Raw genomic sequence first — 15,601 nt, 5'->3', positions numbered from 1 at the left:
TATGAATTTTATTCTTCATAAAGAGTTAAAATGCTGCTTTTGCAGGAACAAAAGAAAACAATTTTATGATTAAGATGTTTAATGATATAATTAGTAATTGTTAGTTTTTGATGAATATAGAGCACTGAGAATTTTATATTTCATACTCGACAAATTATTTTCGACAAATAATTCTGTACAAATATACGTTTAGCCGAAATTGTTAATTTTCGTGTACGAATTGTTGATTTTGTTTTTATATTTATATAATGTAATTATGCTTTTCTATGTTCCAATCATAAATTCTACATAAGCCGTAAATAAAAATGCATTAGCTTTCTCATTATAAAATCTTTCATTCCTTGTATTTAGATTATTTTTACCATCTTTCCTTTATGATTATTTTTAAGTCATTTTTATGTTTAACATTATACAATTATAATTGAGCATAATAGATTTTACCATTTATATTTATATTTATATAATCGAATAAGCTTTTTTATTAGAAATAAGGTATTGGAATCGATATGTTTTTATTTGCATAGAAATCTATCACGTGCCCTTTGTTTCTATATTCAGTTATTGTCATCTGTACTGCAAATATGTTTAATTTAATTCAATTAAATATTATTGTCTATTTTATTTGTTTTTCTATAATTATAGTGCAAAATGAGATATACGCTATGTCTCATTCATGATTTTATAATTTATACGGAGCAGGAGTAAATAATAATGTAATGAAAATGAATGTTTAATATCTTTCGAAATTAATTTTGTCTTTATTTTGACGTTAATGTCAAAAGTTTTTAAGTAAAAATTATATATTATGAAACTGAATTTTTTATTCGTATAAAATATTGAAAATGAACGAAAAATTTAATTAATTAATTTATGTTTTTTTCTTACGATCAAAACCATTATATCCTCTCTTAATTGAATATCATAAATTTTATCATACTTTTTTAATAAATAAAATTCAATTTTTAAAGGTATTTTGGATATTTACTTCTTAAGTTATTATACTTTTAGAGATATGTTTGAACGGATTGTATTATATTGGGAAAGGTCCAAAATTTAATAAGATATCTTGAAAATTTTCAGCAATATTTCCTTAAATTTTTAAAAGCTTTTCTTTTGTTACATCAAATACAAATCATAACCAATATTGCAAATAAATTTTAAGTGTTAATAAAAGATAGGTGTATGAAGTAAAATTTTTTAATATTATATATTCACAAAGATTTTTTTAGAAATGAAAATACAAATATTTTACCAACAATCTGTTTTTCAATTACTAGAAACCGTAAACAAAATCTTTCCATCTAGTAGCAAAAAATTCAGGTATTATTTTTTATAAAATTCGACATTCTTTAGTAAATTTTTATAAATTTTTAGTATACTTTTACAAATTTGAATTTTATTGATATATACATTTCTAAAAGTATTAAAACAAGCATTGTAAATATATTTAATATTAGATTTTATAATGTAATATTCAAAAACATGGTTATGTAAGCATTTCTAAATATTTATGTACAGCGTGATATTAAAATACGATATTTTTACAATTTTATGATAACCTCTTATTTATGTTTATTATTCTTTATAGATGAAAGATTTTGATAAAATTTTAATGGGTATTCGTAGTTAAGAGATAAAATATTTTTTTATTATTGTATTCTACTATGTTTAATGAAGGGAAAATTTAATAATACAATGTATAAAGTATAAATAAAAAAAATATAAATTATAAATGTAATTACAATGTATGTTAACATAATAATGTAAATTTATATATCTAATATGAAATAGTACTATATATTAAGAAGTATTTATAGAACTATTAATAAAAATTTATTTGACCTCATAAGGTCTATGTAATTTATATCACATATATTATGGACTTTCCAAAAACAATTTGTTATAAATTTAATTATTTACTAATATTAGTATTTTTAATTTATATAAAATGTCGATTACTTCAAGAGCAAAATTAAAATTTTGAAATGTAAAGGGCAATATTTCTATAGACATTTTCTATATGTTCATTCTATTTTACCTTTTCAAAATTTTTTGTTTTTTAATTTTATTGATTACTTTTATAAAGCGTTTTTTAACGATAAATGAAAATCAAATTAATTCATTTACTTATAAATATTTTTGTTCTAGATACTTTATACTTTATTAATTGTTCTGTATAAACAAAAAACTAAGATACTATATAATTTATATTTTAGTTTATGAAACTTTTTCATTTCTGAACAGTATTTTTAATACATTATGGAAGAAAACGAAGCCTAATATTGTTATTGTACATACGAAAAACTATGGGGCAAAGCCTCCAATTTTGAAATGTACTTGCAAGGTTGCGCTTATCATTGGTGGCTCAAACAACGGTTTTGGATTTTCTGCTGCTGATCAGCTGCTTTATCATGGCGCTAAAGTACGATTCGATCATTTTATTTGTTTTTTAGTTGATTTATTTTAGATATTGTTGTATACAAAATTTATTTGAATTCAATGAATATATTTTTAAATTGAAAGTACAGCATTTTATTACATCTTATCTGGAGATATTAATTTTTTGTTTGTGAAGATGTAATAATTTAAAGGCGTATATAAATAAATGTCTTGATTATTTCTAATATTGTACATATACATACACATATATATATATATATATTTATTTTTTAATTTTATTTAATTATGTTTAATAAAAGCATTACGTATTTTTAATATAGTTTTTTTAAATAAATTCAATAGGAATCTGATGTAAACAATTAATTAATATTATAGTCAATAAATATATACGTCTTTAATATTTATACTGAATTAAACTGTTCTTTTTTTTTATAATATTTTTTAACCAAGTTTTTTTTTTCAAGAAAATGTATTTTTTCCAATTTGAAATTTTTATATGCAAAATTAAAAGCTGGTCTTTAAAAATATACATAGTATCGAAAATATTTTAGAAAGTCATTATAGCAGATAATAATGCAGAAATGGGAGCACGTGCAGTGGAAAAACTTTGTAATACTTATGGAAAACATCGTGCTAAATTTTTCTGTTGTAATTTAAAAAATTCCTGTCATATCGAAGGTATTCCTTAATCGTATTATCATGCACTTAATATATATTTATTGAAAAATAATTATTTCCAAAAGCAATATTCTCATCTTCTTACTGCACTGATGAAAACATAAGCATTATGTTTAACGATTTGGATGCTATTCAAAGTCTTCCTGATCCTCAACTGAGTCACTGCATGGACGGTAGTAAAATTGTAAGTAAAATCATATAATGTATGAAGTTTTATTTGATTATCTTTCATAAAATTTAAATATAAACTTATATTTTAATGTTTATAATATTTAAATTGAATAGTTGAAATAATTATATATTTTTTACAATGCTAATAATTTTAATATATTACATTATACATTACATAATGTGTGTGTGTGTGTGTGTGTGTGTGTGTGTGTATGCATCATATTTGTGGTGTATACATGTATTAAATAAACGATTGGGCATAATTAGCTTGATTTAACACTTAAATATCTTTATATTATTTTTATCGTGATAAATATTTTTGTATAAATATCTCTTCCATTATAATAGTTATCAGTGCGAAAAATGGCTTTCAAGTATTTGTCGAACTTAAGCATTTTAAAATATTGATGAATTATAAATTACTAATACGGTTATTCGATAATAAAATAGATCTCACTTTTCCTATTCAATAAGGTTAAAAAATCAAAATACTAAAAGTATCGATGAAATTAAAATCTCTACTGTCTACCTATCATCTGTTTTAATCGTCAATAATAAGCTTCAAATCATAAAATTTTTATAGAATAACACATTGCGCCTCCTGCATAAAGGATTCAAATATATGTGCAATAAGAAAGGAGGTCAAGGTACAAATGGCATAATTGTCAATTGTGCGTCAATCATGGGTTTCGTTGGGTGGCCAGAAAAACCCAAACCAATTTACTGTTGCCGCGAGCCTGTCATTGAAACAACTCTGGACATTGTGGTGAGTCAATTGTTGAATTTTTATAACTTTGACCCTGAAACGGATTTTTTTTTCAACTTTGTCACACCTTTTTACTATAATTTCCTCTACATACCTTATAAAATGAAGTTCGATTTTCATCTGCAGATTGATAGAATATATCAGTCAGATAGATCTTATTGCGGGAGAAATTTATGGGGATGCACTTTATCTTTGTTTTCAGATTATGTTTTATGCTCATGATATATTTGAATCACTGATTTAAAACTACTACATTATACGTTGTAATGTCTATTTTTTTTGTGTAATTTATAGTTGTTGCTTTTTTTTTTATTTTTATTAATACAGTTCGCGAAATATTATGACTTCAGTATGAAAAATAATGGTCTGATTATAAGTACTTGTAAACTAGGGATTTGATGATAAGTTGAAATTTGAAGGATGTAAATTGTTTAACTTTGAATTATGTGTTATTAAAAAAATATTTAATTATTTTATACTTTCAATGTTTGAATATTAATGAAATAAAAATATAAAACTGTATGCTTTGTGAAAAATTGTTACTTACAAGAATATTTTGCAAATGATTTTATAATTAAATTTTAAGTATTTCTCTCAATGACCGATTAAGTTTCTATCAAAAATGGCTCGAAGGTTAAAATAGTTTATATTGGATTATGATGAAAATATGAAATCCATAAAATCGAAAAAGAAACGTCAAATAATTTATTTTTAATTTTTAACCGAATATAAGAATGAAAATTTATATTTCTGTTGAGTCAAGAATCCGAATCATTCGAGATAAAAGGAATTTTAATCTGAGATAAACTTTATTTATAAATTAGTAATATCTCTTTTCTAATGCTCTCAAAAAAATACTTAGCTGATTAATCAAAGACTTATTTATCTAGTATTCTCCAATTATTATTAGTATTATCTTATTATAAATATTTTAAATATAACTATCAGATTTATTTACTGATTTTCAAAGTATCAATAACTCGTATTTTTTATATAATTTTGTATATTTTTAATGTACATCCTAATACATTTTAATAAATTTATATATATCTTTTTAATTTTAATCAAATGATTTTGTTCATATTTAGTTGTGTATGGCAATTCATTTTTTTTTGTGGACTGAATTTGATAATTAATTTACGAATTATATTTTAATTTTTTTTTCTTTTTTTTTAATATGCAGCCGGAATATCCGGTGAAAAAAACAGGAATTCGTGTAGTATCTCTTTGTCCAATTAATCGAGCCTTCGAGACAATCGGATTACCAAATTTTCCTGATTATACTATTTCCAAGGAATCTCGCTGTCCTAATTCGTCTTGCTCTCCGAATCCGTAATTCAACGTTATATAATTAACAAAAATCTATTAACAAAATAAATCAATGGATAATATAGATTTTATATTTTGTAGAAGCTTAGACAAAAAACGACTCGGTAAAGGTTTAGTGCACTTAATGGCATATGCGACAACTGGAAGTGTTTGGTTACTTCAACCACCATTTACGTTAAGTGAAATTCCAAAGCTTGTGGATTATTTCAAACCAAAATAGTATGATCGCTGTAAGAAATAGCTTGTATTTTATGGATTGTAAGATGATTATTGCATTGATTTCAATATTGTTTTTTTTTGTTTTTTTTTGTTTTTTTTTTTTTTTTACTAATTTTAATGACCATTGTATGTAGTATTTTGTAATTATATTTTTATAAATATATTTCTGTAGAAACAAATTATTATCAATTATGGTTATTTGATTATTTATTTAATTTAAAAATATTTTATTTATGAACAATAATCTTAATTTATATATTATAATTTATTAAAAAAAAAAAAAAAAAAATATATATATATATATATATATTAGAGAATATTCTACATATTAGAATTTTTTGGTTTGTCAATTATTTTAAAATGGATTTATTTTTTTCCATATCAGCTGTTGCTAAATAATCAAACTATGACATTTATCGAATTCGATTTTTCATTTGGCGTTAATAAGAGACTATAACTTATATTGTCACGCATTAAATTTATTTTATATTCAATCTCGGAATTTTTCATTGATAATAATTATCTATATTTAATAAAGTTTATCTTTTCAGGTATATTATCAAAAAAACCTTTAATTTTTAATAAAATATGAGAATGTCAATTAATCTATTATACAAGTATGCTTTCAAGTACAATGTAATTTGTATGCCCTACAAGAGTTATTCCTCAAGAAATTTATGACAATTATTTTATAAACATTTATTTCAGTATAGTGATAAGCAATTTTTACTAGTTGTAAGTAGTCAACGTTGCACGCTCACCGAATTGATATTCAAATCTAAATTTAATATCTCATCTAAATATATTGATATATGTGTGAGTTTCAGTATACTTTTTTTTATTACTATACCAATAATATCTATTTTTTACTTTATCATTGCAGTTGATGATATAGCTACAATGTTTTTAATAAAAGGAATAAAATATAAATATAATCACATTATTTCATAATTTACTATTTATAGTAAATACTATTTATAGTATTACATTAATTTTTATATATAAATCGAAATGTTAAAAAAAAAACTATTAATACAAAAAGCAATGTATTATAATTTATGAATAGTCATCAAGAGTTTCATTTTTAATAGAATATAATTATTAAAGTATTAAATACAAGAAAATAATATGTATGTATATTGAATAAATAATTAGATAGTAACAAAAATAGTTTACACTTAATTTAATAATAAATTCTATTATAAAGTTAAATGTAATCATTAGTTAATATAACTTTAATTATTTTTCCAATTATTAAAAAAAAAATTAATTCTTTACGATAATTTAATAATTCAATTCTTTTTATGAAAAATTAACTATACTTGGATGAAATTAAATTTTCTTTTGAACATTCGAAGCTTTCAATAGATAAAACGAAATTATTAATAGAAGAAAGACAAAAAAATAATTTTTCAATTAAATAAAAAATTGATTGCAAGAATTATAAAGAATAACAAACAACATATTTTAAATAATTTAAAAAAAAAATAAGAGTTTGGCGATTATTTTAAAAATGATTAAACTAAAATTTTATTACGAGGATACTTCCATCCAAAATTTTTATAATTGAGTTATCACTAACCTTTATTCTTTTATACAATTCGATTAAATTAATTTTTTACCATAAAATATTTTTATATATTTTCATTAAAATAATTATTTTATAATTTTATATTTTGTTGTATAAGATTCCGAATTGTACATGGCTATGCTTATTATTTTAAAAATTAATATATTTATTTAAACTATTTAATGAAATAGTTCATAATAAAAATTAGTTATTCGTTTATATGTTATTTTAACATATTTATTCTTTTTTTCATAATTATTTTATAAATTTTCTCAAAATTAAAATTATATTATTGACTATCATTGATTAGGATAAAAATGATTTTTGACACTTTTCAGATTTAATAGCTGTTTTAGTACCATTAATTAAATTAATATATTACAAAATAAGACATTAATAAATAATTTATTGTTTAAGAAAACTGTTAAATAAAATATCGATTATAAAATTTTAACATACAATTATTGATTATATATTGTTATTAATAATCGAAAAAATTAATTTCAATCTTCTTGAATGAAAATAATGATGGTATTAAACAAATTAAAAGATTAAAGTTTTTTTAAACTAAAATTATATTTTGGATTAATTTAAATATAAAATTATATTATATCTGTTACTTTAATTATAAATTACTATTTATATTTAAGCTACTTATAAGCGTAAAAATGGTAAATCACTATCTGAAAATTAAATAGAATTGATGGTATGAGATAAAATCAATACTGTACAGTGATAGTTGTTGAACTTTATAAAAATTTCTTTAATTTTAAATAATGTTAAAGGAAAAAATAATAATACATGAAGTATTAATAATCTGAGAAATAATATTTTTATATCGCCAAATTTCTAAACCTAATTCTTTTGTATTTTATTTATTAATATTTACATATTTTTCACCACTTTATTAATTTCCATTAATATATATATGTTTTCATATATTGAGCAGTCTTTTTGTTATTAATTAATGAAATATACACGAATCTTATTGTAATTTTTTTCATAAATAATAGACGAACAATATTTTAAGGAATAATTATTTAAATTCCCTTTGGCATTAGATTTTTGTAATAATTGGATCTATAATTGGATCTATAAAACAAATTTCTTTTATACATATCATTTCAATGTCATTATATTCGTAGCTTTATGGAATATTTTAATTTCAAATAAATAATATCATAATTATACTTACAATTGAAACTAATATGCATAAATATGCATGGATATATGTGAAAACGAAATTTGTCATAAAATCTTAACCATAACAAGTTAATCGAACATATTATTAAAATGAAAGAATGTTTCGTTTTTATTAAATTTTACTTTGTTAAAAAAAACTTTGTAGGCCAGATTTTCTTTTTATGATTCTCAACTAATTTGACCGTTTAACATTATTATTCAAAATTTATAAGTAACGTTTACATCAAAATGTATGTATAATTAAAAAATTAATCTTAAATTTGATTTTGTTGTCACATATTCTTTAATGTAATAAGTAGAAGGTGAAATCCAAATACAAATTACACGTCAGTATCACAATTCTATATTTCTTCAATTGTACGTCAATCACAAAAGTTTGCTGCAGTCTATACAGGGAGCGTGGAGTTGAAGAAAAATTAAAAACTACGTGAGGGCTCATACAAAAGTAGATAAAGAGTGATAAATGTGAAGAGTACGGGGACATCGGCGTCACTATCTACACATTTACTGAGACGAGGAAGCGTCGTGCATACAGAGAACGAGGAACGGGCAATGGCCATAGGACGATCGATCTCTCAGTCCCGTGTGAACGCTTATATATGTGGCCGCGGAACTATAATTTAACTGCCCCTAGTAGTCGTGACGCGACGCGAAGCGATGCCAGCCCCGTTTATCGGGATGAACGTCCTCTCAACGACTTTTTGTCCTCTTCTTATTTTCACCCTTCTCTTAGACTGATGTTTTTCTCCCTCATCGACTTGCAGAAGTATAGTCGGCAATATGTATGCGCTGCATGGGTCGTATATGCAGGCCCGTAAATGGTGTGTATGTGTATCGTAAAGTAGATAGGAGAGGAATACTGAGTATAGAGGGTTACGAAGATAGCGCATCGCTATTTTCTTGCCATTTGATGCAGAAAGGTAAGCGAGGTTAGATGGAGAGCCCAAGATATAGGCTGAGATGCGCGTATAGATAGTAGAGAGGAGAGAGAGAGAGAGAGAGAGAGAGAGAGAGAGAGACAGACAGACAGACAGACAGAGATAGAGAGAGAGAGAGAGACAGAGAGATTTTAGCAATGCATGCTTATTTGTTTCATTATTTTAAAATATTGATTTCGAAAATATACTTGATCCAAAGAAATCTTTAACAAATATTTCTTTTTTAATCTTAGCTTTTAATCAACTTAATATGATTTTAATGGGAACCGTATTTGAAAGCTACATTTATACATGAATTTGATATAAATAGAACCTATAAATAAACGAAGAATTTTTGAAATTATAACAATTTTATTATAATCTTTATCCTATTGCTATTTTATGATGCCAATTAATTTTATAACATTGACTAATTTAAAAGACAATATTTATGTTTTATTGATGTATTATTCTAGTTAATATTAATAACACGTTACATCGACTGTTATAGAAATGTGTCATTATATAATTAATTTATAATTAATATATTTAAATTAACAAATAGAATATGCCGTTTATATATAATATTTTTATTAAAAGTTTGAATAATGTTATAATTATAATAACAATGAATTAAATGAATTATCGTTAGATTTATTAAAGTATAGAGCTAAATTATATATTGAACATTTAATTGCTATAAAGAAATATTTTATAATAATGTTTTTACATTATTTTATTTTTATTTTTTATTTTAATATTATGCATATATTTTTTTGGTCATATTTAAAAATCTCTTACAACTACTTACAACTAAATCGTACTTTTATTTCATTGCGAACATCGGCGATTGTTTACAATGTGCTTTACCCAATTACGTAGATTACAATATATCTTGATATATTATTGATGAACTGCTTGTTCATTAACTTCTTGTTAATTGCATATTAACTATATATATATATATATATGTATTAGTTGATTCGAAATTTTCTTACGGTTATGTAAAGATCGAACTATAATTTTTTCATGCATTCTAAAGGCTTATTATTAATACTATTTAATACAAATAATATCAACAGATTATTCATAATGTAAAAATTCTTTAATGTATCAATTAATTATTTTTAGAAAATTGTTATTGAAAGAATTTTTATCTATTTTATATATTTTTATCTTGAATGTACTGCGTAGAAAATTCTTTAGAATATTTTTTGTATTGTTAATGAAGATTTTTAATATATATCAATTGAATATTAAAATGATAAATAAAAATAAACTTTTTATCAAAGTCATTTAAAGTAAAAATTGATATTTAATTATAAGAATTTTGAACGAAAATTATAATGTAGTAAAATTTTTTAAAATAAAATAACAAATCTTTAAGTTTTGTATAAATACCATTGGTTTTTAAATTAGTTGATTAAAATTGAAGTAAAAGAAGTTTAAATATTTGAAATGCATTTATAATGAAACATTTTAATTTGATTTTAATTTGCAGTTAATTTATAATTTATAGCTATTATAATTTTAACAGAAATTTTTCAATGGAGTAAAGTAAAAGTGTGAAGGCAAAACGAAAACATTTTTATGTCATAGGATAGATTTCATTGATAAACATGTGATGTGATTTCATGCGATAAAAAATAAGTGTATTTTTTTTCAAATAAGTGATATTTTTAATCCTGGTTTGCGACTGAATCTAATACGAGGCTTATGCTTGAATTATGTATACCTTCTTAATTGATAAAGAATTGAGATGCGATTTTCGAAGGAACAGAATAAGGATTTTTTTAGAGATCAGTCGAACCATCGGAGTTTCCAATTAATTTATACATGTACTGAATGCTTTATTTAGCATCTGCTAACACCGTGGTGTTGTTAACCTTAGCCATGGAACCGAGCCGCAATTAAAATTAAGTTTGCCCAGACTGCTGTATTTGATCATCTTGCACTTGCTGGCCACTTATCGTGTATTGAACCACCACAAGTGGAAATTATGTGCTGCAAACGCTGTTTTAGGACGAGAGATTCAAGGCAGGCTCGACTGTATTATCCAAGTAAATTATATTAAATGGGTTACAAAAAATTTTTTTGAATTCTCTACGTAACAATCTGAACATTATTAACGTACTCTACTGACAATAATAGGGAAAATTTTTTATGAAAATTTATCAGGATTTTTAAAAATACTATAAAAGTATTCATACTGCAATATCTCCATTTCATATATGATTTTAGTTTCGATACACTTGTCGATACATTATTAGATAAACATTAACACCCATTATATTTATAATAATCTTGCACATAAAAATCATTCAAATATTTAATAGCTAAGTTTTAATGATATAGTATAAAATTAATATTTTAACTGAGAATTATAAGAATTTCATAAATTAAAATTAAAATTTATTATACAAGAATATTAATTGATCTAGAACAATTGAAGTTTTGTACGCACCATATAATTTTCGATTATATGGCGCCTTAAATCTCATTATATTTTCATTTATTTTCAAAACTAAAACATTGGAAGTAATTTTATATCAAGCAAAAATAATTTTTTAAAAGCTATAAATATATAAGAAACAAATACATATAATTTCTATATTATTAATTCTATACTATTAATTCGATCTATATATATACAACCTTTTCTTTATTAAGAAAGTCCTTACTTTTAAAAAATTTATTTATATTACAAATTTATATTTTAATATTAATCTATTATTTTATTAAAACTATTTTAATTACAATTTTTAATGCAACAATATTGAATAAATATTAAAATACAACTGAAAATTTAACGGATTATGGTGAATAATATTTTATAATAAAAGTTTTTAAGTTAAATAGATATAAAATGTATTCATTGGATATGATATTAGTTGAATATACTAAAATTAATATACATATATAATAATGTTTTTAACTAATAATTAAGCAGAACATAGTTCTTTAAATATTTTAAACATTTAATAACTTTATATACTGGTTAGTGCAATTATTTAATTAAATTTCCTAAGTATTATTACATAGAAATTTTTAGTATAGCATATGCAAGCAGATATTTAATAATATATTCGAAATTGAAAAATAGAAATTAAAAAAAATTTTAATTCGATATTTAATAAAAAAAATATTATTAACTCCGGACTCGTGCATTTTTTCATTTTACAAATATTTTTAAAATAAATTCGAGTGTACCTTCAATGAAGATAGTTCATACCAGATTTATGTAATAAGATACGTTTTTTAATTGGTTTTAATTTAGAATATTTGCGAATAATCTTAATTTGTGGATAGTGTTATTAATCGGTCCACTGGCTTAAATAATTATTTTTCTTAATTATTTGAAAGTTATATGATATATTCAAATTAATTAAAATAAGAAGCTTTATGAATAATTCATTAATGGCGTGTCAATCAAATTATACGAATTGTTAAGTCAAGAAATTTATGAATGGTGTTCATTTTATATAAAATCATGAATGCAATGATACGAAGCTAAAAAAAGGGATGAAAATAATTTGTTCAATTATGCTAGAATAATGTTGAAAAAATTAAAACTATAAAAGAAATAACACATAATTTTTATGTTTCATTATGATGTTAATATTGCTTGAAAAAAATTTTAACTAGTTTTCTCGAGTATTTCAGATTGATAAGGAAAATAAAGTAGGTAATATACTGAGAAGAAAATACAATTACAAAAGGGAAAAAAATAAAAATATACCTTCGAAGGAAGTATTTCTTGACAGTTAATTCATTGCGCAAAGTTTGCCAATAGTTATGTTTTTACATAAGGCAAGCGACTGATTTCGCTTGGAAGCAAATGAGTGCGTTTTCATTGAAATTAGAGGAAGTATCAACCATTCTGGTTACTATTTCGTTGCATTTAATAAGCTAGATGGTAGATAATAAAATGGAAACGTAGCTTTCAAGAAGAAATTGAAGACCGTTAAATGCACTTCTTTTAGGAGTCCGAGAAGGTCTAATGAGAGTTCAGCCGCAGTTTTCCTCGGGGGTTGCGCGCGTCGCGATACCGTAGTGGGAGGGAAGCCGAGGAAGAGACAGAGATAGGCCAATGACGCTCGTGAATTGTGGCTTACGAGCCATGCCAGCAGTTTTCATCAAGCTCTCAACATTGGTAGAGCTTCAGGTTGCCTCCAGGCGCTCGTCGGCCGTGTTTCTATTGTCTGCTTCTTCATTCTCAGCAGAGTTCCAATTCGTACGAGCTTAACGCGAGCCCTGCGTCTTTACCTTTCGACATCGGCCAACTATTAGAAATCCTGGGGGTGACAGGGAAAGGGAGTTGGAGCGGGAGAGAGGAAATTTGTCACGCGGACTCAACACTTTTAACACGAGGCATGCAAGCTGTGCATCTGGTAAATAATTCGCGTTTACGTATAGTTACGTGCGTCTGTGTGTTTCATGGATCAGACGGTTTTTTGAAAAGCAAGGCTTATGCCCAATATGGACAGAATTCCGTTAATCATGCTCCTTTATAAAAAGGGAAATATAATTAAGGCTTTTTCAATGGTACTGTTAATTGTTCTGCTGAGAAAATGCGTTAAAGTTCTCAAAACTAAAATTTCTACTGCAAGACAAATTCATTCATTCGCCGGATGTACTGATAATAAATATTATTTATCTTCTTTTTTCATTATGAAAACAAACATAATATAACGTACTTTGTTAAATTATAATGCTTTAACGATTAATGCTCTCATTGGAACCAACCCAACTTCTTTTTCACGCAATAGCTAAAGTAATAACGGGTTTCTTTAAAATGCTGATAATTTTATGTTATATTTTAACAATATTAATTTATTTTATGATACTTTTGTTTGAATAAATGTAAATGCATTATTTATATATTATATACCGACCAAAATATTTACAATAATAGATTGATTAACAAATATTAAACGATTAATGACCTTTAATAATTATTATAACTAATTATAGAGATAGAAAGAGCCTAATGAAACAGTAATATTCAAATAAATAAATAATAACTTTTTATAGAAAAATCGTAACTTTAATATATTTATTATATAATATAATTTAATAAAATATATTTATAATTAGGTTAAGATATTTGTAAGATTATGTTGTAGATTTGTAATTAAGATATATGTTTTGAATCTTATTACAGTCATTTTATTTTATGCTTAATATAATGGCCAATAAATATATCCTAATATAATTTATTTTATGTTATTCTTAAAAAAAAAAGAATAAAAAATACATATTTTTATTAATAGCGCATAGGTTTGAAAATTAATTATTTATATTAGTCATTAATATAGAATCATGAAGTAGAACTAGATATTATTATTAATAATGCAGAAAGTAGTAAAGACATTTCTATATTCTCTGTTACAATATATCTTTACATATTACATATACTTCAAAAGCATATAATAAGATAATAGTTACTGTAACGGTAAAGAATAATAAAATAATTTCGTGTAAATATCACAGTATCAATGAAGTTAAGTGGAATTGTCAATAAGCGATTAAATTTGATCGAGAAAGTGTAGAAGGCCTGATTATAATTGCATTTTCCTATCAATGATTATTAAAATATATTTATTAGTATTTCGTCTTAAAATTTTTACTTAGATGAGAACTGATTTCTGAGTGCAACATTGGATTCTTTTAATGGAGTTACGCGACACGTATATTACTAATCAATTAGTCTTCTATATTAGGCATATATGCGCGTTTCTATATATATATAATTATGCTTGTGAATATGCTTAAACAACATAAAATGACAAATTTTACATTTACATTTAAGTAAAGAAAATGTAACAAAGTAATACTTATATCATTTGTAATATTAATATCGTCATCAACAATGTAATTTACAATATTGTGATATGTAATGCTTTTGAAATAATATAATTAACAGAACTGTAGCATTAGTAGTTTTTTTTTTCAATGAAAAAGATTATGGTTACAATCTCATTAAAAATTATTTATTTAAATATCAATTTAATTTCATAATAAATTTCTTTTAAAGAAAGATTTAAACACTTATTGAATATATAAGTAAACTGATATAATTGTTAGAGTATCCTCAATTTATTTTTATTTAAGTATTTTTAAACAAAAGCCTCTAATATTATCTCAAATTATTACAAAAAGAATTAAAGAAATATCAAACAATAAATACTAATATAAGACTTTCAGATACTCTACACAATACTTCAATTTAATATATTTTTATAAAATAATGGGCCATGCATTAACAATGAATCTAATTAATTAAAGTTTTTTTTTTTTAAAATATGAGTAATCAATTTTTTATAGCGAATGTATAGTGAAATTATA

At 23.3% G+C, this 15,601-nt stretch overlaps 1 protein-coding gene across 1 annotated transcript; it reads left to right on the top strand.

Moving 5' to 3' along the window:
• The first annotated feature begins 1,482 nt into the window (after nt 1-1,482).
• On the top strand, nt 1,483-5,614 carry LOC105363358 (uncharacterized). The gene is made up of 7 exons (XM_011501025.1): nt 1,483-1,490; nt 2,245-2,422; nt 2,952-3,078; nt 3,144-3,262; nt 3,833-4,015; nt 5,199-5,347; nt 5,426-5,614. Exons 1-7 carry the CDS (start codon nt 1,483-1,485, stop codon nt 5,562-5,564), a joined length of 903 nt encoding a protein of 300 aa, XP_011499327.1. The 3' UTR covers nt 5,565-5,614.
• Nucleotides 5,615-15,601: the final 9,987 nt, after the last annotated feature.

This window comes from Ceratosolen solmsi, unplaced genomic scaffold (assembly GCF_000503995.2).
Source record: "Ceratosolen solmsi marchali unplaced genomic scaffold, CerSol_1.0 scaffold27, whole genome shotgun sequence".
In the NCBI taxonomy this organism is placed as follows: domain Eukaryota; kingdom Metazoa; phylum Arthropoda; class Insecta; order Hymenoptera; family Agaonidae; genus Ceratosolen; species Ceratosolen solmsi.
Note: the sequence above shows the minus strand (reverse complement) of the source record. Positions and strands in the feature narration are given on the sequence as shown.

Excerpts from the sequence above, each read along its gene's own strand:
- LOC105363358 (XM_011501025.1), top strand. Across the intron at positions 2,423-2,951 it reads TGCTTTATCATGGCGCTAAA|AAAGTCATTATAGCAGATAA; the intron begins GTACGATTCGAT and ends AAAATATTTTAG. Across the intron at positions 4,016-5,198 it reads AAACAACTCTGGACATTGTG|CCGGAATATCCGGTGAAAAA; the intron begins GTGAGTCAATTG and ends TTTAATATGCAG.